The sequence below is a fragment of the Geotrypetes seraphini genome, chromosome 6 (genome assembly GCF_902459505.1).
Source record: "Geotrypetes seraphini chromosome 6, aGeoSer1.1, whole genome shotgun sequence".
Classification (NCBI taxonomy): Eukaryota; Metazoa; Chordata; class Amphibia; order Gymnophiona; family Dermophiidae; genus Geotrypetes; species Geotrypetes seraphini.
In genome coordinates this window covers 138872374-138900148 of record NC_047089.1, presented here as the reverse complement: position 1 = coordinate 138900148, position 27775 = coordinate 138872374, and the positions used below count along the sequence as shown (strand labels likewise).

At 45.2% G+C, this 27775-nt stretch overlaps 1 protein-coding gene across 2 annotated transcripts in view; it reads left to right on the top strand.

The window, feature by feature from the left end:
* Positions 1-775: 775 nt before the first annotated feature.
* The window catches only part of UBE3A (ubiquitin protein ligase E3A), a 224120-nt gene continuing 197120 nt past the window's right edge, over positions 776-27775 (top strand). Inside the window, exons 1-2 of one of the 2 annotated variants that reach the window (XM_033948634.1) lie at positions 776-1320; positions 10833-10877. In XM_033948634.1, coding sequence (XP_033804525.1) covers positions 1214-1320; positions 10833-10877 — 152 coding nt within the window. In that variant the 5' untranslated portion in view covers positions 776-1213. The remainder of the gene's footprint in view (positions 1321-10832; positions 10878-27775) is intronic. The other variant, XM_033948635.1, reaches the window with a different exon arrangement.

Below are 27775 nucleotides of genomic sequence, written 5' to 3'. Positions count from 1 at the left end.
TTTCTTATTGAACTGTGATTGGATGGAATGTCTTCAGTATACCTATAATTAGAAATGCAATGTTTTCTGTCATATCTGATTACAGCATATTTGAATCTAACAAATGTAAAGGGAAGAATTAAAATAGAAATATGAGCCTAGCATATATGATGGTTCGTCACTAGGCGGCAGCCAAATATATTCTAGATAACAGCAGAGTTAACAGTAATTTGCCTGCTAAAATACCCAGAATGGATTACACTTAGTTACCCTATGTGCGATGGGTTTTGAAATTACAAATTATTTATTATGAACACAAAACATTTTGCCGTTGGATCTTCCCTCATTTGTATTTTCTTATTTAAAGAAAGAGTTAAACCATTATTAACTGTAAAAATTCAGACCTATAGAATTGTTGAGTTCTAAAAATTTAAATTTGTTTTAGGGTGTTAAGGTTTTAGGGTGTTAGGTTGTGTACCCATCCGTAACTATTGAAATGGTCCTACAGGAAATATTTTTTGAACAGATGAACTATACAGTATATTTTTAGCTCGAACTGGAGGCCTGTCTTTTCTGACACACAGCAGCAATTTGGGAACCCAACCTGCTTAACCGCGTGATCCGGCAGGATTCCGCCTACTCATTTCTCCCCAGTTCAGTTACCATAGAGATGTAGCGTATGTTGAGGGCGTTGGTTGCGAACCTTGGGGAAAAACTCTATGATTCTTGTTTGCAAAGACAGTGAAGCTGTGCCACATGGGATGCTCAGTCCGCCCAGCAAGTCCTCCTAGTTTGCACTGCTGGTGCCGAGTTTGTACCAAGATGGCGGAGTTGGGTTCAGGGTGACTGGAGAAAGAGAGGTTCTTCCCTTTAACCTAGTCTAACAACTACAACCTTTGCCAGTAACAGAGCGGACCTCCAGCGCTCTGTCCGAACTGGAGTTAGTTCTGTTTTGAGCGCCCTGTCCAGTGTCTGTTTTTATTTCTGCCTGGCACTAGCACCCGGGCCTGCGAATACCGTAACCCTCTCTGACCAAGCAGACTTGTTGGTGCGGCGCGGAATTTCACTCGGCAGACATACTTTGCTGTGTGGCCAAAGTTCCGGGAGCTTCCCCAGTGAAACTGGCTCTGAAAAAGGAGCTGAAGAAAGAGCGGCGGCGCCACGAGGGAGGAGGAGGCGGCGGCGACGGTGGATCAGCGCACTTCCTCCGGCTGGAGAGAACAGCGCGTTTCGTATGAGTTCCCGCGAGCCTCGGCAGGAGTGTGAGGGCGCGCCAGTACAGGCCGAGCCCGCAGCCACCACGGCAGGAGCAGGAGGAGAGCCGGCCCCGCCACAGCACAGGTATGGACGTCGCACCTCCTTCACTCTGTCGTGAAAATGCCTTCTTTTGAGCCGGGTGGGGAGAGAGTGGTGGTTTCTCAGCATCTGCTACTTCAGTAATGTGGACCTGCCGGGCATCAGTGGGGTGGTACCAGGCCTAATGCTCTTGGTTCTCTCAGGCAGCCCCCATATGCACGTATGCCTGCCTGTTACATGCTTTCTGGCGGTATTTCCTTATCTCCCCAGATGCTGGTTCTCCCGTGACCAAGGCCTCTTCAGTTAGATAGGAGCTGTCACTTTTTACATTAATAGAGAGAGCAAGTCAGCCCCTGATAATGTTAAGATGAATTAAATTAATGAAGAGGATTTCTCAGTTTGCTTTACTACATATAGTAGGCTTATTTGGAAATAACATTAGTAACAGCTTTGTGATCCTCTCCTATTTTAAGTGTTGTTTTTATTAGTTTCCCAGTTTGTTTTTTAATTTGTAAAATGTGTTAGGTAATTTTAAGTCTATGTACAATGCAGTAATCTGAGAATGGTATGTTACTTGTGGTCTCCATCCTAATCACGTGTCAGGAATCCCTATGAAGACATCATAGAACAAAATGAAAGCAAGCTTTAAGCATGCATGGCAAGACAAATCTTTACCGCTTGGAGAGATATTGCATGCTGAATATAATTGAAAGTAATTCTTCCTCATAAAGTAGCTTGGAATGAAATTTGCAGAAAATAGTTTTCTTCTCATACTTGCTTTCTTCTGTCAAATACTTAGTAATACTATTATTGATGCTTACAGTATTTCTATAGTGCTGCTAGACATACATAGTGCTAGACATTAACATGTAAGAGACAATCCATGCTCAACAGAGCTTACAATCTAATTGAAACGGACAAACAGGGCAAATAGGAGTTAGGAAATTTCTTACAGAGGGAATGATAAATCAGGGGGTCTACGACAATTGGTAGGAAGACAATTCATGGGAAACGACAAGTGGTAGGAAAATCCTGCTTTGCGGCATGTCCCCCAACTCCCCAGAAGAAACAGCAGCTCGGTGGCAACCCCAATGACACCTTCCCTCCCCCCCCCCCCCGGAAGAAGAAGCAGTACGCAGACCTATTCCTTCTCTTCCTTATCTGCAGGCAGTGGCTGACCCGGAAGTGTTCCCTCTGATGTTAGAGGGAACCTCCAATGCAGGGGGAGCCTCTGACATCAGAGGAAATGCTTCTGTGTCAGCCACTGCCCGTGGATTTCTACATGGACCTTATAGCTGGCAAAAAGGAAGAGAAGGAGTAGATTTAAGCAGAGAGGTACAAAAAAAAACCGTGGAAGAGGTACAAATTACAGGACAAGCCCCTCGCAGGAGGGCCTTTCATTCCGATGCAGAAGACCTATGTGGAGAGGTACCAAAATAAATGTGGGAGGGGAGCACAAAGAGGTACCTGTAATAGGTAGGGCGACAATTGATAGAAAGACAATTTGTAGGATTTTCCTACCAATTGTTATTCTATCGTATTCTATGAATTGTCTTCCTACCAATTGACATAGACCCCCTGATTTATCATTCCATCTGTGAGAAATTCCCTAACCCCCATTTGCCCTGTTTGTCCATTTCAATTAGACTGTAAGTTCTATCGAGCAGGGATTGTCTCATACATGTTAATGTCTAGCAGCACTATAGAAATACTGTAAGTATCAATAATAGTAGTACTAAGAGCTCCTTTTACAAAGGTGTGCTAGGGCCTTAATGCGCGGAATAGCACACACTAAATTGCCCCGCACGCTAGCTGCTACCGCCTCCTTTTAAATTCTGCTGGTTGGGATTTTGAAACTTAATTCTCCTAGGTACATAATATATTTTAGAGAGAGGTGGGTAAGAAGACTCGGGTACTTTCAGAACCTTGTTTAGATAATGCTTAAACATAACTTTTGGAAAATTTATAATCCGCAAATTAAGTCTCCTAAAGGAGTTCTCCACCATTTCTTGCTTAAAGTGAAGGCTTGCACTATCTTTAACCCAAATTAGTGCTTGCATTTCCAAAGTTTTTATTCTGGTATCATAATCATCTGAGTTGTTTTCCAAGACTGAGACTTTATTTCTCAATTCCAAACTTTCTGAAAGTACAACTGTACATCGTTGGGAAAGTTGCTGTATCTGAGTCCCCAGAAAAATTTGGAGACGAGATAGCCTCACAGATTGACTCCATATTAAAGACTTCAGGCTTCTATAGAGGCAAAAACTCAGTTCTGGCCCCCTCTGCTAAAGAAATAGTACTTGCATTTGCAGGAGAAATCATGGAAACTGTTTTCTACCATCTGGCTAAATTGTTGGCATAGCACACTCCTCCTGTCTCCTCTCAGAGCTGGATCCCCCGCCCTGCTGTACAGGCAAGAGGATGTCCTGCACCATATTTAGAGTCGGCTGCACCTCCCCTGCTCCTTTTGTCACAGATGCCTTGAGATGAGCCGGAGGACTCCATTCCTCCGGAGACAAGCTAGCACCCTTGAGGGAGAGCTCCCATGCCTTAGCAAGCGCGTTCCCTCCTGCTGAGGCTTTTTCCTCCGGTTGCTGCATTCGTGGGCCATGCTGCATGAAGGAATCCATTGGCCCAGTCAAAGAAGCAAGTTCTTCCGGGTTCAGACTGTATTTTTTTAACAATGATTAAAAACAAAAGTAAAAAAGTAATGTCTAGTCATCTGGATTTTTGATTATTTGGATTACCCTCTGCCAAGGGTAGTCCGGATAATCGGTTTTCCTCTTTACTGTCAAAGATGGAGCTTGACATACTGACTCAGGAGTATGGTGCAGCAAGTTAGAAGGGACAGAGGCTGGAGCTGAAAGTAGAGGAGAAGGGTACAGATAAGAGAGACTTGCCCAATGGAGTATAAAGAGAGATACTGAGGAGCTGCAGAGTGAAGTCAAGAGGAGTTTGAACTGTATATGGAAATGGATAGGGTGCCAATGGAATGACTAGAGGAAAGGTGTAATGTGGACTTAGCAACATTGGTGGAATATAAGTCGAGCAGCAAAATTTTGAACAGATTGAAGAGGAGAGAGATAGTTTAGTGGGAAACCTCTGAGAAGCAAGTTGCAGCAATTTAGACAAGACGTGATTAGTGTATTTTAGTTTAAAACATTAACATTTTGTGAGTTTTTGAAATCCTGGCTTACTTTTAGTAAGAATCAAGGAGTTCTGTGATATGAAGTAGTACTAATTTTCTGACTTTGCAGTTTGTTTTTTGGACTTATGTTTTTGTTTGTTTTTTTTTGGACCTTTGATGCAATCAGTTGGTCTTTTTTTCAGCACGCTAGAAAAACACTGCCATTCCTTCTGAATCTTCCTCTCCTCTTTACTTGTAGAGATAGACAGTTTAAGATAAGGTTTTTTTGTTTGTGCTTAACTCTAAATTGACAGGGGCAGGTGGCATATGGATTAACCAATTTATTGAGGCATGAGCTTCTGAGTACTAGAATTGGGAGGGTAGGCAGGGTAGTTTAGTTTATTTTATTTCTAGTCTGCCTTTATAAGGTGTTTGGGGTGTGGGGGGGCGCTAGGCCACTGAACGCCAAGGCATTTTTAAAACTTGGGGTCAAGATGGGTCCACTGGATCACCAGGGTTTTTTTTTTTTTTTTTAAAAGCCTGGTGGTGCAGGCAGGAAGGGGCCAGGTAGGAGCCTGTCAGATCACCAGAACTTTTTTTAAACTTGGAGTAGTCCAGGAGGGCGGCCAGGAAAGTTTCAGAGGTGTGATTGATTCAGGCATTGACAATGAAAAATAATTCAATCAGCGCTCAGACTTAGCAGCTTTTGATATTATTTCGCATTGGAAACTTCTTAATCTATTTAGAGAGATGGGACTGGAATCCACTGTTTTGACATGGTTTTTGTCCTGCCTGAGAAATAGAAGTCATATGGTTAAATGGGATGAACATACGTCAACTGAAAGAAAACTACTGTTTTTCTGAAAATAAACCCTAGCATGATTTTTCGGGTAGGTCTTAATATAACCCCAAAAATAAGCCCTAGTCACTGGCATTGCTTCCCCCGCCCCTCCCCGTCGAGCACCCCATCCCCGGTGACCCTTCCATCTCTCCCCCACCAACTGCGGAACCAAAATACCTTGTAACAAACTGAATGTTGGCAGCAATCTAGAAAGGCTACTTCGTGGCCTTCTCTCGCCAAGGCGTTCGTGTGCCGCATTGCTGATGACATCAGTGATGCAGCAGAGGAAAGCCTGGGCGACAGAAGGCCGCGAAGCAGCCTGTCTAGATTGCTGCCAACGTTGCATTTGTTACAAGGTATTTTGGTTTCGCGGTTGGCAGGGGAGAGATGGAAAGGTTGGCGGGGGGTGCGCAAGGGGATAGGAGGGAGGGATAGAAGCTGCAAGGGTTCTGCACAAGGGATGAGAGGGAGGGATAGAAGCTGCACAAGGGGATGGGTGAGAGGGGAGGAAAGATACAGCACATGTTGGGGAGAGAAAAGAAATAGGAAAAATTGGGGTGGAGGAGAGGAAGGGAGAGATGATCATTGTAAATGAAAAAAAATAAGACCTATCCCGAAAATAAGACCTACGGCCTCTTTTACAAATCCATGCTAGCGGCTGCTGCGCAGCAACAGCTCTGAAGCCCTTTAAATATCTATGGGCTTCGAGGTCGCTAGTGCTTTTTTTGGGTCCAAAATTAATATAAGACAGTGTCTTATATCACTATTGTCGCTTTTGTTTAATTTATTTTTGCTTCCTTTAACCACATTGTTGGCAAGTTGGAATATTGAATTTCATTTATTTGCAGATGATATGCAGTTGTTTTTGTCAAACACAAGAAGTGAAGATGATAGATATTAATGAGGAACTGAAGGAAATATACATGGTTGGTTTGGGAGTCATGAATTGGTCTTGAATGTGAAAAAAATCAGTAATGTGGGTTACACGAAAAAACATAAATCACTGTGGATAGTGCCTGAGATTAATGGGTTGGATTTGTTATTGGTGGAGAAAATTGAGATATTGGAAATTTATTGCAATTGTGCTTTAGATTTTAAATTTCTAAAAGGTATGGCAGTAAAGAGGATTTTTTCCCCAGCTACGCTTAATTAAACGATTGAGATAATTTTTTTTATTAGAAACAACTTAGTGAAGATAGTCTAATCGAATTATCAATGCATATACTGTTGTAATTCTTTGTATAATGGGATGAACAAAAATTGTTTTGCTAGATTGTGTGTTAGCACAAAATTGGTAGTGGTTAAGAAAAAAAAATCAGTCTATGTAACATCTATATTGGTCGATTTGCATGGGCTGCCCATTGCAGAAAGAATTACTATTAGTCTTATGTTTGGTATTGAAAGCTTTGAAGTGGAATGTTCCAAAGTACTTATCAAATAAGTTAATGAAATATGAACCATCGTGTTTTTTGTGCTCATATCAGAAGCATTTACTTCATTTACCATCTTGGATAAAGTGACATTGATTAAAACACAAAAAATGGCATTTTTTAATGCAGGGTCAAGTTTGTGGAATAGACTGTCATCTGAAATACAATCTATGCAAAGCTATTTGAATTTTTAGAAATTATTAAAAACATGGCTCTTCATTAAGAGCTTTGATATATAATTTGACTCAGATTGGTATGACCTTATATCAGCAGCTGATTATAGGATTATTAATATGGGGAGGATTATATACTCATTAGTTTCTCTTTTTTATGATGATTTCATTGTATCTTTTTCTTTTTTATGATTATTTTATTGTATTATGTGGTTTAGTATTGTAAACTGCTGTAGCACTTTGGTTTGAGCAGTATATCAAGTATTAAAATCATATCAAACAGGAAAGTATGGCAGGGGACTGTACTGAAATCTCGCTGTTGATGGTTTTGCAGTGACCCGTTCTGAGCAATGCATGGATTTGCTAATGAGCTTGTTTTAATACTAACAAGCTCATTAGCATGGGACTTTTGGTCACTGTTTATGTGCACCATAAAGCCAAAAGCTTCTATGCATTGGCTGCAGAATAATATCTCATTTAGACAGGATAAAACTGAATGAAATGTTGCCAACACAGTGGACTTTGTGCATGTGCCCCTAAGTCTGGTTTTCTTACATTCAGCTTTGTATCAGTTAGGATGGTGATATCCCAGGTTTTCCTAATTTCTTCACTTCTACAATTCTCTTGGGACTTCTTTTACAAAACTGTGCTAGCAATTCCCGCATGACAAATGTAGTGATGCCCATAGGAACTGAATAGGCTTCTTAGCACATTCCATGCAGGAGTCACTAGCATGGCTTTGTAAAAGGAGCCCTTAGGGTCTTGATCTAGTGTTTTTCTAATAGTGATGTAATGTATAGCACATTGGTTAAAGCTACAGCCTCTGAGGTTGTGGGTTCAAACCCACACTGATCCTTGTTACCCTGGGCAAGTCACTTAATCCCCACATTGCCCCAGGTACATTAGTAAGATTGTGAGCCTGCTAGGATAGAACATAAGAACATAAGCAGTACCTCCGCCGGGTCAGACCATAGGTCCATCCTGCCCGGCAGTCCACTCCCGCGGCGGCCCAAACAGGTCACGACCTGTCTGAATCACCAGAAGGGGCTCCCTTGCCACCTTGGTTTCTCATTGAAGTCCTATCTTCCCATCGTAGTCCTAACCCTCCGGTCTTGCACATGCACGACCTGTTGGGTTTCTATACTTATTACCTGGTTAGCTTTCTATACTTGTGTTACATCCCAGCTCCTCCCTCAGTATCCCATGATCCCTTTATCCCTCAGGAATCCGTCCAATCCCTGTTTGAATCCCTGTACCGTACTCTGCCTGATCACTTCCTCCGGTAGCGCATTCCAAGTGTCCACGACCCTTTGGGTGAAAAAAAACTTCCTTGCATAGACAAGGAAAAATGCTTGAGTACTTGAATAAATTCATGTAAACCATTCTGAGCTCCCCTGGGAGAATGGTATAGAAAAAATTGAATGAATAGATAAATAAATAAAAGTTTCAATAGAATTAAATGTCACTTTGTACCTTTTCTTTTTTTTTATCTTTATAATATACAAAAAAACCCCAACATTGCAGAAGGACAAGCAAAACAATAGCTAACAATCAATACAGCTCAACAGCCCAATAACATCTTCTAAGCCAGTGTTTTTCAACTGCTGTTCCGCGGCACACTAGTGTGCCGCGAGATGTTGCCTGGTGTGCCGTACGGTCAGGGCCGCCATCAGGGCAGTACCACCAGTCCTGCATTCAGGGGCCCGGGCTCCCCCAGGGTCTTAGGCCACAGTCTAGGGAGAGGGGCGGTCCGCCCCACGTGGACAGGAGAGAGCTGGACGGGGGACCCGCGAGGCTCGTCTTCTGTTCCTACCTGCCCTGCAGCTAACATATAGCCGATCGCAAGTGTTCGCCGATGTCAGCGCTGACGTCGGAGGGAGGGCTTAAGCAAAGCCTGCCCTCTGACGTCAGCGCTGACGTCGGAGAATACTTCCGTTCGGCTATTTGTGCGCGGCAGGGCAGGCAGGAAGCAGAAGACAAGCCTCGCGGCTTGAGCTTCGTTTTGCTGAGAAAGTTGCAAAGATGGGCTGGGAGGCAAACACGGAACACAAAAGGGGGGAGGGAGTGCGTTTTGGACACAAGGCATGAACTTGGGAGAGAGGGAGGGAAAGAGATGCTGAGGTGGGGGAGGGAATGCGTTTTTGGACACAGAAGGCATGGACTTGGGAGAGAGGAAGGGAGGGAAAGAGATGCTGAGGTGGGGGAGGGAATGCGTTTTTGGACACAGAAGGCATGGACTTGGGAGAGAGGAAGGGAGGGAAAGAGATGCTGAGGTGGGGGAGGGAATGCATTTTTGGACACAGAAGGCATGGACTTGGGAGAGAGGAAGGGAGGGAAAGAGATGCTGAGGTGGGGGAGGGAATGCGTTTTTGGACACAGAAGGCATGGACTTGGGAGAGAGGAAGGGAGGGAAAGAGATGCTGAGGTGGGGGAGGGAATGAGTGTTTGGACACAAGGCATGGGAGAGAGGAAGGGAGGGAAAGAGATGCTGAGGTGGGGGAGGGAATGAGTGTTTGGACACAAGGCATGGACTTTGGAGAGAGGAAGGGAGAGAAAGAGATGGTTGTGTACACGGGGAATAGAAGAAAGGAGAATTTTTGGTCATAGGGAGGGAGTGAGGTACAGATAGTGGCATACCAGGGTGGGGGGGGGGCGGTCTGCCCCACCCCGGGTTTACGTCCCAAGGGGGTGCACAGCTGGCCACCCTCCAGTGTTGTCCCTAGGCCGGCAAACTGCGGCTCTTTAGCCACTTGAGTGCCACCGCCGCCATCGGGAACAGGCCGGCGCCAAGTTCTCCCTGCTTTTCCCTGTGGGGCCGGCCAACTCTCGCCACTCGCGTCAATTCTGACGTCGGAGAGGACGTTCTGGGCCAGCCAATCGCTGCCTGGCTGGCCTAGAACGTCCTCTCCGACGTTAGAATTGACGACGGGTGGCGAGAGTTGGCCGGCCCCACAGGGAAAAGCAGGTGGTCGGCCCCGCGGGGAAGAGAAGCAGGGAGAACTTGGCGCCGGCCTGTTCCCGATGGCGGTGGTGGCACTCAAGTGAATTACTTTATATATAGTCAATATAGGCACAGAGTTAAATTTTTTAACATTTTCTAATGGTGGTGTGCCTCGTGATTTTTTTCATGAAACAAATGTGCCTTTGCCCAAAAAAGGTTGAAAAACACTGTTCTAAGCAATATAATACCAACCCCTCCCTCCCCCCCTAAAAAAACACAAAACAAAACCAAAAACCCCACACTCCAGGGCTCCATGACAAATAAAAGCATCCATGTCCCTTTCCCTCCCCCTGCATGGGTCTGGCAACCGACTGACCCTCCCCCAAGATCAGGCATACCCGCTTTCCAGAGCAGCAGTAGCGGCAGCAGCCAGTTAGCAGAGGCAGCGCAGGGAACAGACTGCTTGCAGCCAGCCCTGCCAGGGCCTTCCCTCAGCTGCGTCATCCATCTACAGGAACACATGCAGTAAAGGGAAGGCCCTGACGGGGCTAGCTGCAAGCAGCCTGTTCACAGCGCTGCCTCTGCCGGCCTATTGTCTCCACTGCTGCTTCCTTGAGAGGCCCTCAAGTATGTCTAATCTCACTAGGGGGTTGGGTTCAGTCAGAGAGAGAGGGAGGCCAGACCCACGTGGGGGAGAAGGAGTTGGACAGGACAGAATGGAAGGTTTATGCAGAATTTTCCACAGCATGTGCAAAATTCTATGGGGATGGGAAATTCAGCGCAAATTCTTTGCTGTGCAATTGTGCAGAATTCCACAAGGAGTTACTGATATACTTGGAATAATGGAAAGAAAATTAAGTGATTTTAAGTAATTTCCTTTTTAAAATCTAGAAGCAATTTGGAATACTTTTTAAAACAAGAGTATCTTAAACATAATTTTCTTGCATTTTTAAAATATCTGCTTTCCAGTTCATTTAAAGCTATGAATGCAGGTACTTTTTAAGGCCATGGTACTATGCTTAATGATTCCCTATTGTATTTGCAGATCTCTTGGAGAACTTCACTCTGAGAAATTTGAAACTAGCCGAATGTAAGTACAGTCAACATGTACAGCATATATGCTAGTTTGATGCACTGTGTTTTAATTATTTGTTCTGCTGTTAATATACCTTTTGCTTTTATTATGCTGTCCTTTCTTTGCTATTTTGTTTGTGCTAATATTTGTGATGGCACCTTATTTCAAAACTAGACTAAAATGAATCTAATGTTCCCTATGGGATTTGAGAGTTTTTTCCTGTCCCCTCTTTTCTTTCCTTCTTATTTGCATTTTGGTAATGTTGAAGCAGATAAATTCTAGAACAATGTATGCTAGTATGTAGGGCTGTATGTTAATTGTGATAACACCGCAATCAACATGTTAATTATTAATCATGATTAATAATTGTTTGCAGCCTTTCTGCCTGCAGGAGCCCTACTGAAAGGCTGCCTGTACTGGGCCTTCCCTCTGATTTGGCCCACCCCCAACTGCCGTAACGTCTTGTATGGAGAAGGGAGCAGTCTGGGATAGATGAAAGGCCTGGTGCAGGCTGCAGGCGGCCTTTCAATAGGGCTGCCGCTGGCTGCAGGGCTGAAGATTTGATTTGGCAAGGTAAAGGGTGCTGGTGCATGTGTGTGTGGCCGGGGGGGGGGGAAGGGGGGAGGGTAGGGCAGTCAGGATCAGTGGTTGGGTCCAAATCCAGGAAGGAGATTTGCCGGACTGTATGGGAGGAAAGTTAAGAGTGTTGGGGCTTGGGGGTAGAGGGAGACAGGGAATTGGACTGGGGGGTTGAGTTAGAAATGGGGGAGGGAGAGAGAGATTGAGTTGGATCTGGGGAAGAGAGTAGGGGAGGGGAGAGATTGAATTGGACCTGGGGTAGGGAGAGAGAAAGGAAAATATTAGGGCTCCTTCTCCTCCTCCAGGCTCAGGCCCCCTTCAAAGCTGCAGTATGTATTCAGTGACTGGTGAGGTAGCTGAAGTTATGTCAGCCAAAGAAATATGCAAGTCGCCCCCTTTCTCTTCATACTGCCTCAGGAGTGGAAAAGTCAGCAGCATGCCTCCAGTCACCGATAATTGCACTCACTAAGCATGCTCAGTTCATACAGAATGGCTGCCGCCAGTTCTCATGAGTCCCACTAGAACTGGTGGCAGCCATTCAACGAGCAGCCCATGTGTCTGGCAAGAGTGTAAAAAGCTCACTCCTGCCCGGTACACTGCTGGACCGTGAGAACTTGCAGCAGCCATTCAGAGTGGGTCAGTGTGAGGCGGGAGCATGGAAAGCTCACTCCTGCCCGGTACACTGCTAGACCAACAGGGATTCAAAAAGTATTCGGGGGGAGGTAGGAGGGTAAAAAAATTGTCAGAATTGGCCAGGACAGGAAAGGTGAGGGATCCCTCCTGTCCCGGCCCACCAGGTCATATGGCAGGCCCGGAGAAGGCCTGCAACAAGTCTGGGACGGGGTGAGTGGGCACCGACCTGAATATAAGATGAGAACCCCATTTTTGGGCCATTTTTTTGGTCCCAAAATCTCATCTTATAAAGAGTACATACAGTAATAGCAGTTCAACTCTTTGAATATCTTTTCTCACAGGAAAAAAAACAATATATAATCAGCATACATTCTATTTTGCACATTTAATTTTTGAAATTCCTTTCCTATCTCTGCCATATAAATATTAAGAACATAAGAATTGCCGCTGCTGGGTCAGATCAGTGGTCCATCGTGCCCAGCAGTCTGCTCATGCGGTGGCCCTTAGGTCAAAGAGCAGTGCCCTATTTTAGTCTAGCTGTACCTGCATACGTTCTGGTTCAGCAGGAACTTATCTAACCTTTTCTTGAATCCCTGGGGGGTGCTTTCCCCTTTAACAGCTTCTGGAAGAGCATTCCAGATTTCAACCACTCTCTGGGTGAAGAATAACTTCCTTACATTTGTACGGAATCTATCCCCTTTTAACTTTAGAGAGTGCCCTCTCCACCTTGTAGAGGGTGAATAATCTCTTTCTACTAAGTCTATTCCCTTCATTATCTTGAATGTTTTGATCATGTCCCCTCCGTCTTCTTTTTTCAAGGGAGAAGAGGCCCAGTTTCTCTAGCCTCTCACTGTACGGCAACTACTCCAGTCCCATAACCATTTTTGTCGCTCTTCTCTGGACCCTTTCGAGTAGTACTATGTCCTTTTTCATGTACGGCGACCAGTGTAAGACAGAAAGGGCTGATCCCTGTGGTACCCCTCACCTTACTGATTTAGACACCAGTGCACCACTTTGTACTTGGAAAAGATCGTCCACATAAGTATAACACAAGCCAATCATACACTACCGTGTTTCCCCGAAAATAAGACAGTGTCTTGTATTCATTTGGGACCCAAAAAAGTAAAATAAATAAATAAACACAGAAGATCTCTAATTAGAAAACAAATGGTATAAATTAAAGAACTAAGGCCTGTATTGGACATTATCCCAGCACAAGCAGGCAGCCTATTTTCACATGTGGCTGATGTCATCCACGGAGCCCGGATGCGGACAGCCTCGCAAGTAGACTTGCTTGAAGAAACTCAGAAGTTTCAAGTCTGCTGCACTGCGCATGCGCGAGTGCCTTCCCGCCCAGCACAGGGTGCAACTCCTTTGTTCTCCGTGGAGCCGAGAAGTCTGTCTTTGACACTCTGTGCTGAACTTAGTCCGTTTCGTGTCTTCTCTCACCGTGGCTCGAGTTTTATTTTCTTATTACTGTGTCGCGGCGGCTATTTTTCCTTCTATGTCCCAGCCGGTAATAAGCTTCAAGAAGTGTAGCCAGTGCCAGTGTGCGATCTCCCTCACTGACCCTCACCGCTGGTGCCTTCAGTGTCTGGGGCCTGACCATTGCCCGGAGTCGTGCGTTCACTGTTCTACCCTTCAACCTCGAGCCCTCAAACGTTGTCGAGTTCAAGTGGTGAAGATTTTCACTATGGAAACCCCTACTCCAACCTCGACCAGTCAAGCCTGCTATGGGGTGTCCTGCCTCCTCGACCTCGACTCTCATCAGACTTTCCCCGTTTGGAACATCCTCGACCTCGAGTAAATCTGCCAAGTCTTCTCCTGAGCTTCCCTCAGGTCAGATACCTCAGCAGACAGTTCCAGCGATGGTCCTCAAGCTACCTCAGCATCATTCCTCTAAGTCGAAGTATCCTTCCTCTTTGTCCTTGGAGCCTTTAGCCTCAGCAAATGATCCAGTTTCAGACTCTGATCCACAATTGCAGACTACCATCCAGACCATTTTAGAGCGGGAATTTGTTCAGTTACTGACCAAATATAGTCCTGCCTCAACTCTGCTTCCTGCAGTCCAGCCTGGGCACTCAGCAGTCTCACAAGAGGTCGAGCTAAATCAACACACTCTATGCAAGGAGTCCAGTTTTGCGAGTGTCTGCTCTGGAATCTTCACACTCTATGCAAGGAGTCGAGTCTTTGCGAGTGTCCAAGGCCTCATTCTCTACTTAAAACATACCAAACCACACAGATCTGCTTCTCAACTTTTTGTCTCCTTCGATCCAAACAAGTTGGGACATCCGATTTCTAAGCGAACCATCTCCAACTGGATGGCTGCTTGTATCTCTTTTTGCTGCGCTCAGGCTGTACTGCATCTACAAAGTCAAGTCACAGCCCACAAAGTCAGAGCCATGGCAGCTTCGGTAACTTTCCTCAGATCCACTCCTATTGAGGACATTTGCAAAGCTGCCACCTGGTCCTCGGTTCATACTTTCATCTCTCATTATTGTCTAGATGTTTTCTCCAGACGGGATGCCCATTTTGGCCTGGTAGTATTATAAAATTTATTCTCTTGAATTGACAACACTCCCACCATCCCATTCTGGTTAGCTTGGAGGTCACCCACATGTAAGAATAGGCTGCCTGCTTGTTCTGGAATAAAGCACAGTTACTTACCGTAACAGGTGTTATCCAGGGACAGCAGGTAGCTATTCTCACAACCCACCCACCTCCCCTGGTTGGCTTCTCTGCTAGCTATCTGAACTGAGGAGACTCGCCCTGTGCTGGGTTGGAAGGCTCTCGCACATGCGCGGTGCAGCAGACTCGAAACTTCTGAATTTCTTCAAGCAAGTCTGCTTGCGAGGCTGTCTGTATCCGGGCTCCTTGGATGACGTCACCCACATGTGAGAATGGCTGCCTGCTGTGCCTGGATAACACCTGTTACGGTAAGTAACTGTGATGACTTGTACAGTTTGTGTCGGTTTAGGATGGGCTGGGGAGGACATCAATGGGAACTCCACTAACTTGGAACATGAGGACGTTACTGGCCAGACTTTATAGTAGATATCTAGCAAACAACATGATGGTTGGATAGGCTGGAGTGAGCTTAGATGGCAACTTCAGCAATTGGAATCTAGGACAATACCAGGTGGACTCTAGTCTATGTCCCAGAAATATCAAAGAAGAGACAAGTTAATTTAATCATATATTTTTAATGATAATAACTAATTTGCAGACTAGATGGATCGTTCAGGTCTTTATCTGCTGTCATTTACTATGTTACTATGTAAGTGCTGTCTGGATGCTCTAGTCCAGCCATGGGCAAAGTACGTACTTTTATACGTCTTTCCTGCATGGCCCATGATAGACTGAATCCTTCAAAGGATTACAAGTCATCGAGGAAAGGTCATTCAGTAGTTCCAGACTTTCTGTGCAGACTGGTATGCGGATCTGGTACATCTTTGGACAGGTCCTGGTCTCAGGCAGGTGCATCTGTATCTGTTTTCCCAGGATCCAATATTTATTGAATATCCAGATTGCTTTGCTCTTACGGCATGACTCTTGAACGCAAAGCGTTATACTCAGCGGTGGTAATTTCCACTCTCCTCAAGTCTAAGAAACCCTCTATAATCTCAGCATATGCTAAAGCGTGGGAGACTTTCCAGCATCAGTGCACCCAGGAACACGTGGAGCTGCTTTCAGCTCTGGTTTCTGTGGTGTTGGCTTTTCTTCAAGCTGGCCCGGACAAGAGGCTTACTGTGGCTTTCCTTGTAGTCAAAGTTGCAGGACTCTCTTGTTTCAGGGCTCAGAACCATAGATCTACTCTGACTTATCATCTGGACATAGCCAGATTCTTGAAGGGTGCACTGCACACAGACCTCCAGTCAAAGCCCTGTTCCTTTCATGGGATTTCAACGTAATTCTGAGGGGTCTCAGCCAAGCCTTGTTCGAACTGCTGAAGGAGGCATTGCTGATAGATTTGGTACTCAAGACAGTTTTTCTGGTAGCGGTGACTTCGGTGAGACTGATCTTGGAACTCCAGGCTATTTCTTGTAGGGAGCCCTTCCTTAAAATCTCTGACACATGTCTCCTTGCACACCATTCCTTCATTTCTGATGAAGGTTGTTTCGGCGTTTCATGTCAATCAGGAAGTTCGCTTATCAGCGTTTCAGTCCACAGGTTCCAAGAAACAGGATTGGATTCTAAAGAAGTTGGATGTGAGAAGAGCACTTCTTTGATGTCTGGAGGTAACCAACATGTTTAGGCGCTCTGACCATCTCTTTATGCTGACTAATTCAGCTAAGAGGGGTGCAAGCTTCCAAGGCCATGATTTCCAGTTGGATCTGAAGGGCCATTTTGTCAGCATATATTGTTTGTGGTAAACAGTCTCCTGTTTCTGTGCGGGCGCATTCGACCAGAAGTGTAGCTTCTTCATGGGCATAAGCTAGGGCAGTTTTTCCAGCGGAGATTTGTAGGGCTGCAACTTGGCCCACTCTGCATACTTTGCTAAGTTTTACAGAGTGGATGTGGCAACAAGGGAGGACTCTCCCTTTGGGTTCTTAGTGCTACATGCCAGCTCAGTCATCCCACTCGATTTCTAGGACTGCTTTTGTACGTCCCACTTGTCCAGAATGACACACTTATTGCCCTGGAAAAAGAGATTAGGTTCTTACCTTGCTAATATTTTTTCCATTAGATAGGTGATGTTCTGGATCCCCGAGCTCAGTACCGAGCAGCAGCACCAAATCGTGCTCTTGCTCGTGTCACTCAGTGGCCGAAGGAACTCACGGCAGCTGGTTAGCAGCAGGGTAGGAACTTGGAAAGTTTGCTCCTGCCCGCTGTACCTCCACCGTGATCGCCAAGATGAGGTACCGAATGAGGCTAGGGCAGGGAGGGAGGCGGGGGCAAAGCCTTGCGGCGGTGATCTTTAAAAAAAAAAATTATGGGAGGGGGCATTAACCCGCATATAAACTGGGACTCCCATTTTTGGGCCAATTTTTTGGCCCAAAAATCCTGGTTTATATGCGAGTATATACGGTATATACTTGAGACTTTGCAATGCTGAATGATTGTTGCAGTCGTGAAAAATCAAACGTTTTCCCATTTGATAACACATCATCTAATGTGCATATACCTGCCTGCAACCAATGCTTCCAGAGGATCTTAGACTCGCCAAATTGAATCTTGGAGTTTAGCCATAAGGACTGACACGTGGATTGATGAATTGGAATAGGTGTTAGGTTATTGATAAATTTTAATGTATGCCATGTGGAGGATAAAATTCTATTTTCCTTATAAATCAGAGGTAACTTGATACTTAAAACATCACACAAACGCAATGGGGATAGGAGCTGCCTTTCTAATATTAACCAATCCGGAAGATGCTCCATGAGTTCAGGAAGGATCCAATACATACCTTGCCGCATAATAAAAGCTTGATGGTATCTATAGAAATTTGAAAAATTTACCCCACCCACCTCAATTGGTTTTTGTAAAGATACTAAAGCAATTCTAGCAGTTTTACCCAGCCAAATAAATTTTGTGAGAATACCATTTAATTTTTTATAAAAGGACCCTTGAAAGAGAACCGGCAGCATACTCATTTGGTAACAAACCACAGGCAAAATTATCATTTTTACGGTTTGGACTTTCCCCCACCAAGAAAGATCTAGTGGGTTCCAATGTTCTCACATTTCTTTGACTTTCAGCAATACGAATTTTTCATTTACTGTCATTGTGTCTTCTAATGTTTTCTGAATCATAATACTTAAATATTTTATACCCTCTTCCTTCCAAAGGAAAGAGAATGAATCAAATAATCCTTTTGCACAATGCACATTTAACGGAAGAACCTCTGATTTGCTCCAATTTATTTTGTACCCAGAAAATTTGCCGAATCAATCAATTCCAGTAAATGTGGGATGGTAGAATCAGGATTCTTCAAATGAAGCAAAATATCATCTGCATAAGCAGAGATCTTATATTCCCGATCTGCATACGGAATCCACTGTATCTCCTTTGCCTGCCGTATAGCCAACAACAATGGTTCCAGAACAATAACAAAAAGCAAAGGAGATAAGGAACATCCTTGTCTAACTCCCCTCTCCAAACATATAATCTGGCAGAAGGGGAACTTTACAAGGTTTGAATCATTTGTATAAATCCGGATCCTATACCAAACCAATCCATCGCTTGATACATGAAAGTCCATTCCACACAATCAAAGGCCTTACCTGCATCCAAAGAGACGGAGAAAGCTGACTCTTTTCCTAATTTTAAGGCTGCTTTGGAAACGTACCTTTTTAAGAAAGCTTACAATAAATATTGCTTAACTTGTCTTGGGGTTTTTGCTCTGACATTAGGTTGCTATGCTCAACCTAGCTGCTCAACTTGAGAGTTGCAGTGTTCTCTTATCATATTGTTTGTTTGTTCCCCCCCCTTTCTTCCCCTCCTTTTTATTAGGGTTAAATAATTTTCAACTCCTTTCCCCCTCCTTATAATATAACTTTGTAACCTAGTTTCCCTGATGTGCGTTGCTGTTTTCTTTATGTACTCAGATTTTTTTGGGTTTCTTTTTTTTTTTTAATCTTTGTAAACTGCTCAGATTTTTACAATATTTGTGGTATATTGAACCTTAGTTGAACCTTAATGTGTGAAATGAACTGGGAAAAGTCCAAAAGTAAAGGAAGACAGGTCAGAACACTTTAAAGAGATGCAATGTATGCATCTCTATTACAGAGCTACAGAATGTTTGGGAGCCACTCCATTCAAAAAGGCCTTCCTCCTTCTCGTCTCCAGGTCAGAGAAAGAGACATAAATATATACAGACTATTTTTTTTGCACGTTACATTAACGGGTGCTAGATTAGATGTGTAGACTTAGGCATTTCTTTCTTTCTTCCTTCCTTTCTCTATCTTTCTTTCTGTATGTCTGTCTTTTTCTCTCTCCCTACCCCCCTTTCTGTCTGTCTGTCTGTTTTTCTGTGTCTCTCCCTGCCTTCTGTCTGTCTGTCTTTTTTTTTTTTTTTTTCTTTCAGGCTCTCTCCTCCTGTCTGTCTTCCCTTCTCCCTTACTTTTACCTCCCCCTGTCCAGCAGCACACCTTCCCTGCTCCACCCTGTCCAGAAGAACCCCTTCCCTGCTCCCCCTGTCCAGCAGTAGCCCTTCTCCCTTTTAACACCCCCCTGTACAGCATTACCCCTTCCCTGCTTCCCCTGTCCAGCAGTAGCCCTTCTCCTTTCCTTTTACCTCCCCCCTCTCCAGCAGCACCCCTTCCCTGTGCCCCCTATCCAGCAGTAGCCCTTCTCCTTTCCTTTTACCTCCCCTCTCTCCAGCAGCACCCCTTCCCTGTTCCCCCTGTCCAGCAATAGCCCTTCTACCTTACTTTTACCTCCTCTCTGTCCAGTAGTATCCCTTCCTGTCCAGCATCTGCTAGGCCGGGCAGCCTCAGGGCTTTTGCTAGGCTGGTCCGCCTCGCATTATGGAAGTGGGCTGGCTTATCAAATGCCTCGCAGCCGCACAGCTCCGTGGGAGTGACAGAGTGGGTCCAGGTGGCAGCGATGGAGGAGACTGAGGAGCAGTAACACTGAATCTGACACTATCCTCTCTATTCTGCGTCCGTCTCGGCAGCAGGAGCCATCGGTTACCAAGTCAGCAGGTCGGTATAGCGACGTTGGGGTCTTGGAGTTTGTTGCTGCCTTCGGTTAAAGATGAAGCCTACGGGGGGAGGAGGAGTGCCCGTCTGACTGCCAAGGCTTTGTTCCCGCAGACATATTTCCTCTTGGGGCAGGAACGTTGCTGGAGAACCTGCTGCACGCTCCTACTGTGCATGCAGAGGTACAGAGCCATGGATCACGGCCACACGGAGATTGAAGTGCGCATGCACGCTAAGGGTTTTATTATAGTGGATGGGTTGGAAAGAATTCTGTGTCATGGTCCTTGTGCTTTTCCCACAAGATAAAAATTGTGTTCTTTGTTTGCTGAAATTGCCTATCTCATGTTTTCATCTTTTATATAGTAAGATTACCCAAATAAATGTGTGTCACTGGCCCTTCTTGTCTGCAGAGAAGAAGTAATTGATTCTGTCTTTTTGCTATCCTCTCACCATCTTTTATGGACATAGTCTTTAGTTACTTGTCCTGAATTAAAGCTGGACACTACGGAAACAAGACAGAAAGAAGATTGACTCATTTGTGCTTTGGTGCTGGAGAAGGACGTGCCGTGGACTGCCGGAAGAACTAACAAATCGATTCTGGAAGAGATCAAACCAGCTATGTCACTGGAAGCTGAAATGATAAAGTTACGACTGTCTTATTTTGGTCCCACTATCAAAAGAAAGAGATCACTGGAGAAGGACATAATGTTTGGGAAGATCGAAGGAACCAGGTGAAGAGAGCTACCTGCAATCAGATGTCTGAGCATGGGGATGACACTGGGGGACCTTTGCGGACTAGCACAAAATTGATTTCTTTTTAGATCCGCAATTTATCAAGTCGCTAGGACTCGAGCATGAGTCTGTAGCACCTAACAACAAAATAATGAGGTTAGAGATAATAAGATACAATTTGTGCTTCTGCAGTGTGAAAGAAAGTGGACTAAAATGATAGGCTTTCTCTGTTTTCTTATTCATTCATTATGAGTGAAATAGTCTAGTGGCCGTGTTAGTCCCCTTTCCAAGGTAATTTATAGAAATAAATCAAAAAAAGGAACTACCTTTTTTATTGGACTAACTCAGTGCATTTTATGATGAGCTTCAAAGAGAACCCCCCCTTCTTCAGATCAGAAATGAACAAATGTTGACAAATATCAGTTTTAGACAAAGAGGTTATGTTAGAGGACAGAGGTTAAAGACGGAGGTTATGTTTGTGGGGAATGATGAATTGTTGTTGAAAACAAAAGAATTGAAAGTGCAGCATGTCATTCTTACAGTTTCACTGAATCTAAAGATGTTGGGAGTAAGAACAGATTATGTATACGGTTAAAAGTGCATTTTTTCAACTGAGATTACTGTCAAGGATAAAATCTATGATGTCAAAATCAGATTTTTGGACTGTGGTTCAATGTATGGTGATCTCTAGACTTGATTTTTGTAACTCTTTGGTGGGTATCACAAAATGTTGAATTAAAACACTGTAGATAGTGCAGAATGTGGCAGCCCGTTTGATCACAGGGGTAGCCTGGAATGATCATATCACTCTAGTGCTGAAGAGTTTGCATTGGCTGCCAATTCATTCACAGACTGAATACAAAATTTTGATAATTGTCTATCAGGTGATCTATGGGGAGACGTCTTTGTACTTTAAAACAGCTTCTGAAACAATGTATTCCTTCTAGGAATTTGAGATCACAAGCCGCGATGAGGTTGTTGCTTGATGTATTAGGTGAAATGCATTATAAAAATATTCAAGCAACAGCTATCTCTGTTGTAGGTCCAAGTTTGTGGAATACACTGTCAGGGTTTTTAAGATTATGTAGAGAGAAACTCTCATTTAAGAAACAGTTGAGAGACCAAATTCTTGGATGCTGTAGGCGATTGTTTCCTGGAACAACTTGTCAAGGAAAATACTAGAGGAAATGCAATCCTGGACTTAATTTTAAATGGCCTGCGAGGAACGGCACAAGATGCAGAAGTAGAAGGCTGGGAAACAGCGATCACAATATCCGCTTCGATCTGGATGCAGGGGAGAAATATCGGTCCAAAACGACAGCCACTGCACTGAACTTCTGAAAAGAGAATTGCAAAGGGATGAGACTCATGGTAGGGAAAAAGAGGATAAGCACTGTAAAAACACTAGAGCAAGCTTGGTCCCTTTTCAAGGACATGGTCACCGAGGTGCAAAATCTATATATACCATGTATCAACAAGGGATCCAAGAGGAAAAAGAACAAAGAACCGGCATGGCTCACTGTAGAGGTGAAGGAAGCGATCAGAGACAAGAAATCTTAATTTAAGGAATGGAAAAGGTCAAAAACGGACAAAAACTAGAATAAACATAAACATCAATGCAGGTGCCATAGGGCGGTAAAAGGGGCCAAAAGAGACTATGAGGAAAAAATAGCCAAGGAGGTGAAAAACTTCAAGCTGTTCTTTCGATATATCAAGGGGAAATGACCCGTGAAGGAAGCGGTGGGACCGTTGGATGACCATGGAATAAAGGGAGCGCTAAAAGAGGACAAAGCAATTGCTGACAAACTGAACACATTTTTTGCGTCTGTATTTACCGAAGAAGATTTACACAATATACCAGAACCCATCAGGCTATATGCTGGAAATGAAGACGGAAAGCTGACAGGATTGACGGTCATTCTAGAGGAGGTATGTAGGCAGATTGATAGGCTTAAGAGCGATAAATCCCCAGGACTGGATGGCATCCATCCGAGGGTCATCAAGGAATTGAAAGGAACCATAGCTGAACTGCTTCAACTAATAGCCAATCTGTCGATCAAATCGGGAAAGATTCCAGAAGACTGGAAGGTGGCAAATGTTTCACCGATTTTCAAGAAAGGTTAGAGAGGAGATCTGGGAAACTACAGACCGGTGAGTCTGACCTCAGTACCAGGTAAGATTGTAGAGGTGTTGATAAAGGGCCGCATCATTGATCACCTTGATGGGCATGGGCTGATGAGGACCAGTCAGCACGGTTTTAGAAAAGGCAGATCTTGTTTGACGAACTTGCTGCACTTCTTTGAAGGAGGAAACAGGCAGATAGACAAAGGCGACCCGGTCGACATTGTATATCTGGATTTTCAGAAGGCATTTGACAAGGTTCCATATGAACGACTACTTCAGAAAATTGCGAGCCATGGAATCGAGGGTGAAATACTCACGTGGATTAAAAACTGGCTGGATCATAGGAAACAGAGAGTGGGGTAAATGGACAATACTCGGACTGGAAGAGCGTCAACAGTGGGGTGCCGCAGGGCTCTGTGCTTGGACCCGTGCTCTTCAACATCTTTATAATGATCTAGACATTGGTACGAAGAGTGATGTGATTAAATTTGCAGACGATACGAAGTTATTCAGAGTAGTGAAGACACAGGGGCATTGCGAAGATCTGCAACGTGATATAATCAGGCTCGAGGAATGGGCATCGACATGGCAGGTGAGGTTCAACGTGGATAAGTGTAAAGTGATGCATGTCGGTAACAAAAATCTCATGCACAGGATGTCCGGGGCGGTACTTGGAGAGACCTCCCAGGAACAAGACTTGGGAGTTCTGATTGACAAGTCGATGAAGCTGTTCGCGCAATGTGCGGCGGCGGCAAAAAGGGCAAACAGAATGCTAGGAATGAAAAACAAGGGGATCACGAATGGATTGGAGAAGGTTATCATGCCGTTGTACTGGGCTATGGTGCGCCCTCACCTGGAGTACTGCATCCGGCACTGGTCGCTGTACATGAAGAAGGAGTCCATCATACATCAGGTGTATACCTGACTGGGCCTCCGCGTGTGCGGATCGCCGGACTCGATGGACCATGGGTCTGATCCGGAGATGGCAGTTCTTATGTTCTTATGTTAGGACACGGTACTACTCGAAAGGGTCCAGAGAAGAGCGACTAAGATGGTTAAGGGACTGGCGGAGTTTCCGTACAGCGAAACTGGGCCTCTTCTCCCTCGAACAGAGGAGATTGAGAGGGGACATGATTGAAACATTCAAGGTACTGAAGGGAATAGACTTAGTAGATAAGGAGAGGTTGTTCACCCTCTCCAAGGTAGGGAGAACGAGAGGGCGCACTCTAAAATTGAATGGGGATAGATTCCATATGAACATAAGGAAGTTCTTTTTCACCCAGAGAGTGGTATAAAACTGGAACGCTCTTCCGGGGTCTGTCATAGAAAATAAGAATTGCCGCTGCTGGGTCAGACCAGTGGTCCATCATGCCCAGCAGTCCGCTCATGCGGCGGCCCTCTGGTCAAAGACCAGCACCCTAACCGAGACTAGTCCTACCAGCATCTGTTCTTGTTCAGCAGGAACTTGTCTAACTTTGTCTTGAATCCCTGGAAGGAGTTTTCCCCTATAACAGCCTCCGGAAGAACGTTCCAGCTTTCTACCACTCTCTGGGTGAAGAACTTCCTTACGTTTGTACGGAATCTATTCCCTTTCAACTTTAGAGAGTGCCCTCTCGTTCTCCCTACCTTGAACAACCTGTCCTTATCTACTAAGTCTATCCTCTTCAGTACCTTGAATGTTTCGATTATGTCCCCTCTCAATCTCCTCTGTTCGAGGGAGAAGAGGCCCAGTTTCTCTAATCTTTCACTGTACAGCAGCTCCTCCAATCCCTTAACCATCTTAGTCGCTCTTCTCTGGACCCTTTCGAGTAGTACCGTGTCCTTCTTCATGTACCAGTGCTGGACGCAGTACTCCAGGTGAGGGCGCATCATAGCCCGGTACAGCGGCATGATAACCTTCTCTGATCTGCTCGTGATCCCCTTCTTTATCATTCCTTGCATTTTGTTTGCCCTTTTTTCCGCCTCCGCACATTGCGTGGACGGCTTCATCGACTTGTCGATCAGAACTCCCAGGTCCCTTTCCTGGGAGGTCTCTCCAAATACCGCCCTGGACATCCTGTATTTGTGCATGAGGTTTTTGTTACCGACATGCATCACTTTACACTTATCCACGTTGAACCTCATCTGCCATGTCGATACCCATTCCTCGAGCCTGATTATGTCATGTTGCAGATCTTCGCAATCCCCCTGCGTCTTCACTACTCTGAATAACTTCGTATCGTCTAAGAATTTAATCACCTCGCTCGTCGTACCTATGTCCAGATCGTTTATAAAGATGTTGAAGAGCACGGGTCCAAGCACAAAGCCCTGCTGCACCCCACTGGTGACGCTCTTCCAGTCCGAGTATTATTAATTTACCCCCCACTCTCTGTTTCCTATGGTTCAGCCAGTTTTTAATCCACGTGAGTATTTCACCCTCGATTCCATGGCTTGTAATTTTCCGAAGTAGTCATTCATGAAGAACCTAATGCCTTCTGAAAATCCAGATATACAATGTCGACCGGATCGCCCTTGTCTATCTGTCTGTTTACTCCCTCAAAGAAGTGCAGCAAGTTCGTCAAATATGATCTGCCTTTGCTAAAACCGTGCTGACTGGTCCTCATCAGCCCGTGTCCATCAAGGGGAGAACACCCTCCAGGGATTCAAGACAAAGTTAAACAAGTTTGTGCTGAATCAGAATGTACGCAGGTAGGGCTAGTCTCAGGGCGCTGGTCTTTGACCAGAGGGCCGCCGCGTGGGCGGACTGCTGGGTACGATGGACCATCGGTTTGACCCAGCAGCGGCAATTTTTATGTTCTTATGTACCTGTTTATTAAAGCATTTTATTAGTTTCTGAAAAGAAATGTATTTTACAGTTCATATGGGGTAAACATTTCATTAGCATTATGCTATTTTTAATGATTACCGTATATACTCAAAGACTCAAATATAGGATGAGATTTTTGGGCCAAAAATATGGCCCAAAAATCGGGGTCTAGTACTATATTCGGGTCATCACCCGACTTGATGCAAGCCTCTGAAAGGCCAGGACAGGAGAGATCCCTCCCGTCCTGTTCTGGCCATTGCAAATCTTTTTTTTTTTTACCCCCTGCGTACCTTTTCTGCTACCCCCCCAGTACCTTTTTAGTTATCCCTGGTGGTGTATGGGTAGGCCCGTGCTCCTGCCCTGCGTACCTCCTTCAACTCGCCGATCGGGGCTCACAGCGCACAGGCACGCAGGAACGAGCTTCTTGAGCTCCCTCGCGGCCCTGTGCTGCTAGCAGAATGGCTACCGCCAGTTCTCGTGAGACTTGCAGGACCTGGCGGCAGCCATTCTGCTAGCAGCGTAGGAGCTCGCTTTTGCGTGCCTGTGCGCCCCAAGCCCCGATCAGCGAGTTGCAGGAGGTGTGCAGGGCAGGAGCACGGTCCTGCCCATGCACTGCTGGACCACCAGGGATAACTAAAAAGGTACCGGGGGTGGGGGGTTGGCAGAAAAGGTACGTGGGGGGGGGGGTAAAAAAAAATGATTTGCATTGCTGTGGGCCAGGACGGGAGATGGGAGGGATCTCTTTTGTCCAGGCCTACCACTGGACCACCAGAGGTGGAAGAGAAGGTGAGACAGGGTGCAGAGTCTAACAGGGAGGGGGGAAGGTGCAGTGCAGAGCCTGGCAGGGAGGGGGGACAGGGTGCAGTGCAGAGCATGGAAAGGAGTGAGGGGGGGGTGCTGGCTGCATAGCCTGGAAGGGCAGGGAGGGAAGGGGACTGGGTGCAGAACTTGGCAGGGAGGGGGGCTGAGTGCAGAGCCTGGCAGGGGAGGGCGTGAGGGAGAGGACACTGGGAACAGATCCTGGCAGTGCATGGCACTTGAGTATTTAGCCCCCGCCTTATATTTGTCAACCATTTTTCCTCTTTTTTGGGGAAAAAATGAGGGTCTCGACTTATATTCGGATCAACAAAAGAAATGCCTGCACCGGATCAGACCTGGGGTCCATCTAGTCCGGTGATCCGCACACGCGGAGGCTCAGCCAGGTGTACCCCAGTCACCCCAGTCATACCTTAGTCACTCGTATCCCTCAATGTGTCCTGCAAGAAGATGTGCATCCAATTTTTCCTTAAATTCTAGAAAGATGGTTTCCTCCTCCACCTCTTCTGGGAGAGAGTTCCAGGTGTTCACCACTCGCTGTGCGAAGCAGAACTTTCTGACATTTGTCCTGGCTGTGTCCCCTCTCAGCTTCAGTCCATGACCTCTTGTCCGAGTCACATTTGACAATATGAATAACGTTGTTACTTGCTCACCATCCTTTCCTCCTGCTGGTGAGTGAGCTTGCTCCAATTTGTCGATTCCTTTTAGTATTTTAAAAGTCTCTATCAGATCCCCTGTCAGTCTTCTCTTCTCGAGGGTGAATAATCCCAGTTTTCTGAGGCGATCTTTGTAGCTCCAGTTCTCCTTACCTTTTACTAGCTTCGTCGCTCGCCTCTGCACCCTCTCCAGCAGTGTTATATCCTTCTTTAGGTATGGAGACCAGTGTTGGACACAGTATTCCAAGTGTGGTCTGACCATTGCTCTATAAAGCAGCATTATAACCTCCTTCGATCTACTCGTGATTCCCTTCTTTATCATGCCTAACATCCTGTTTGCTTTCTTTGCCGCCGCTGCGCATTGAGCCGATGGCTTCAGGGTCCTGTCTATCAGTACCCCCAGGTCCTTTTCTTGTTCGCTCTTCCCCAATGTTATACCTAACTGTTTATACTCATGCTCCTTGTTTTTCCTGCCCAGGTGCATCACTCTGCATTTTTCCACATTAAAACTCATCTGCCAATCCTCTGCCCATCTCTCAAGTTGGTTCATATCTCTCTGGAGTTCCTCGCTGTCTTTTTGTGACCTGATTGCCCGGCATAGCTTTGTGTCATCTGCAAACTTGATGATAAAACTGATCGTTTCTTCTTCCAGGTCATTTACGATGATATTGAACAAGATAGGCCCAAGAACCGAACCCTGAGGCACACTGCTAGTTACTTTCTTCCAGTCAACTTATATTTGAGTATATACGGTATATTTGGAAGGAATGGATAGGATGTGTCTGTTGTACTATGTTTAAGTTTGAAATATGTATATTTTCTATTGTAACTCACTTAGTAGATAGTGGGGAAATTTTTTTTTAAATAAATAAATAAAATAAGTATTAGAGAATGACACAGGACCATTTCCCGTGGCTAGCCATG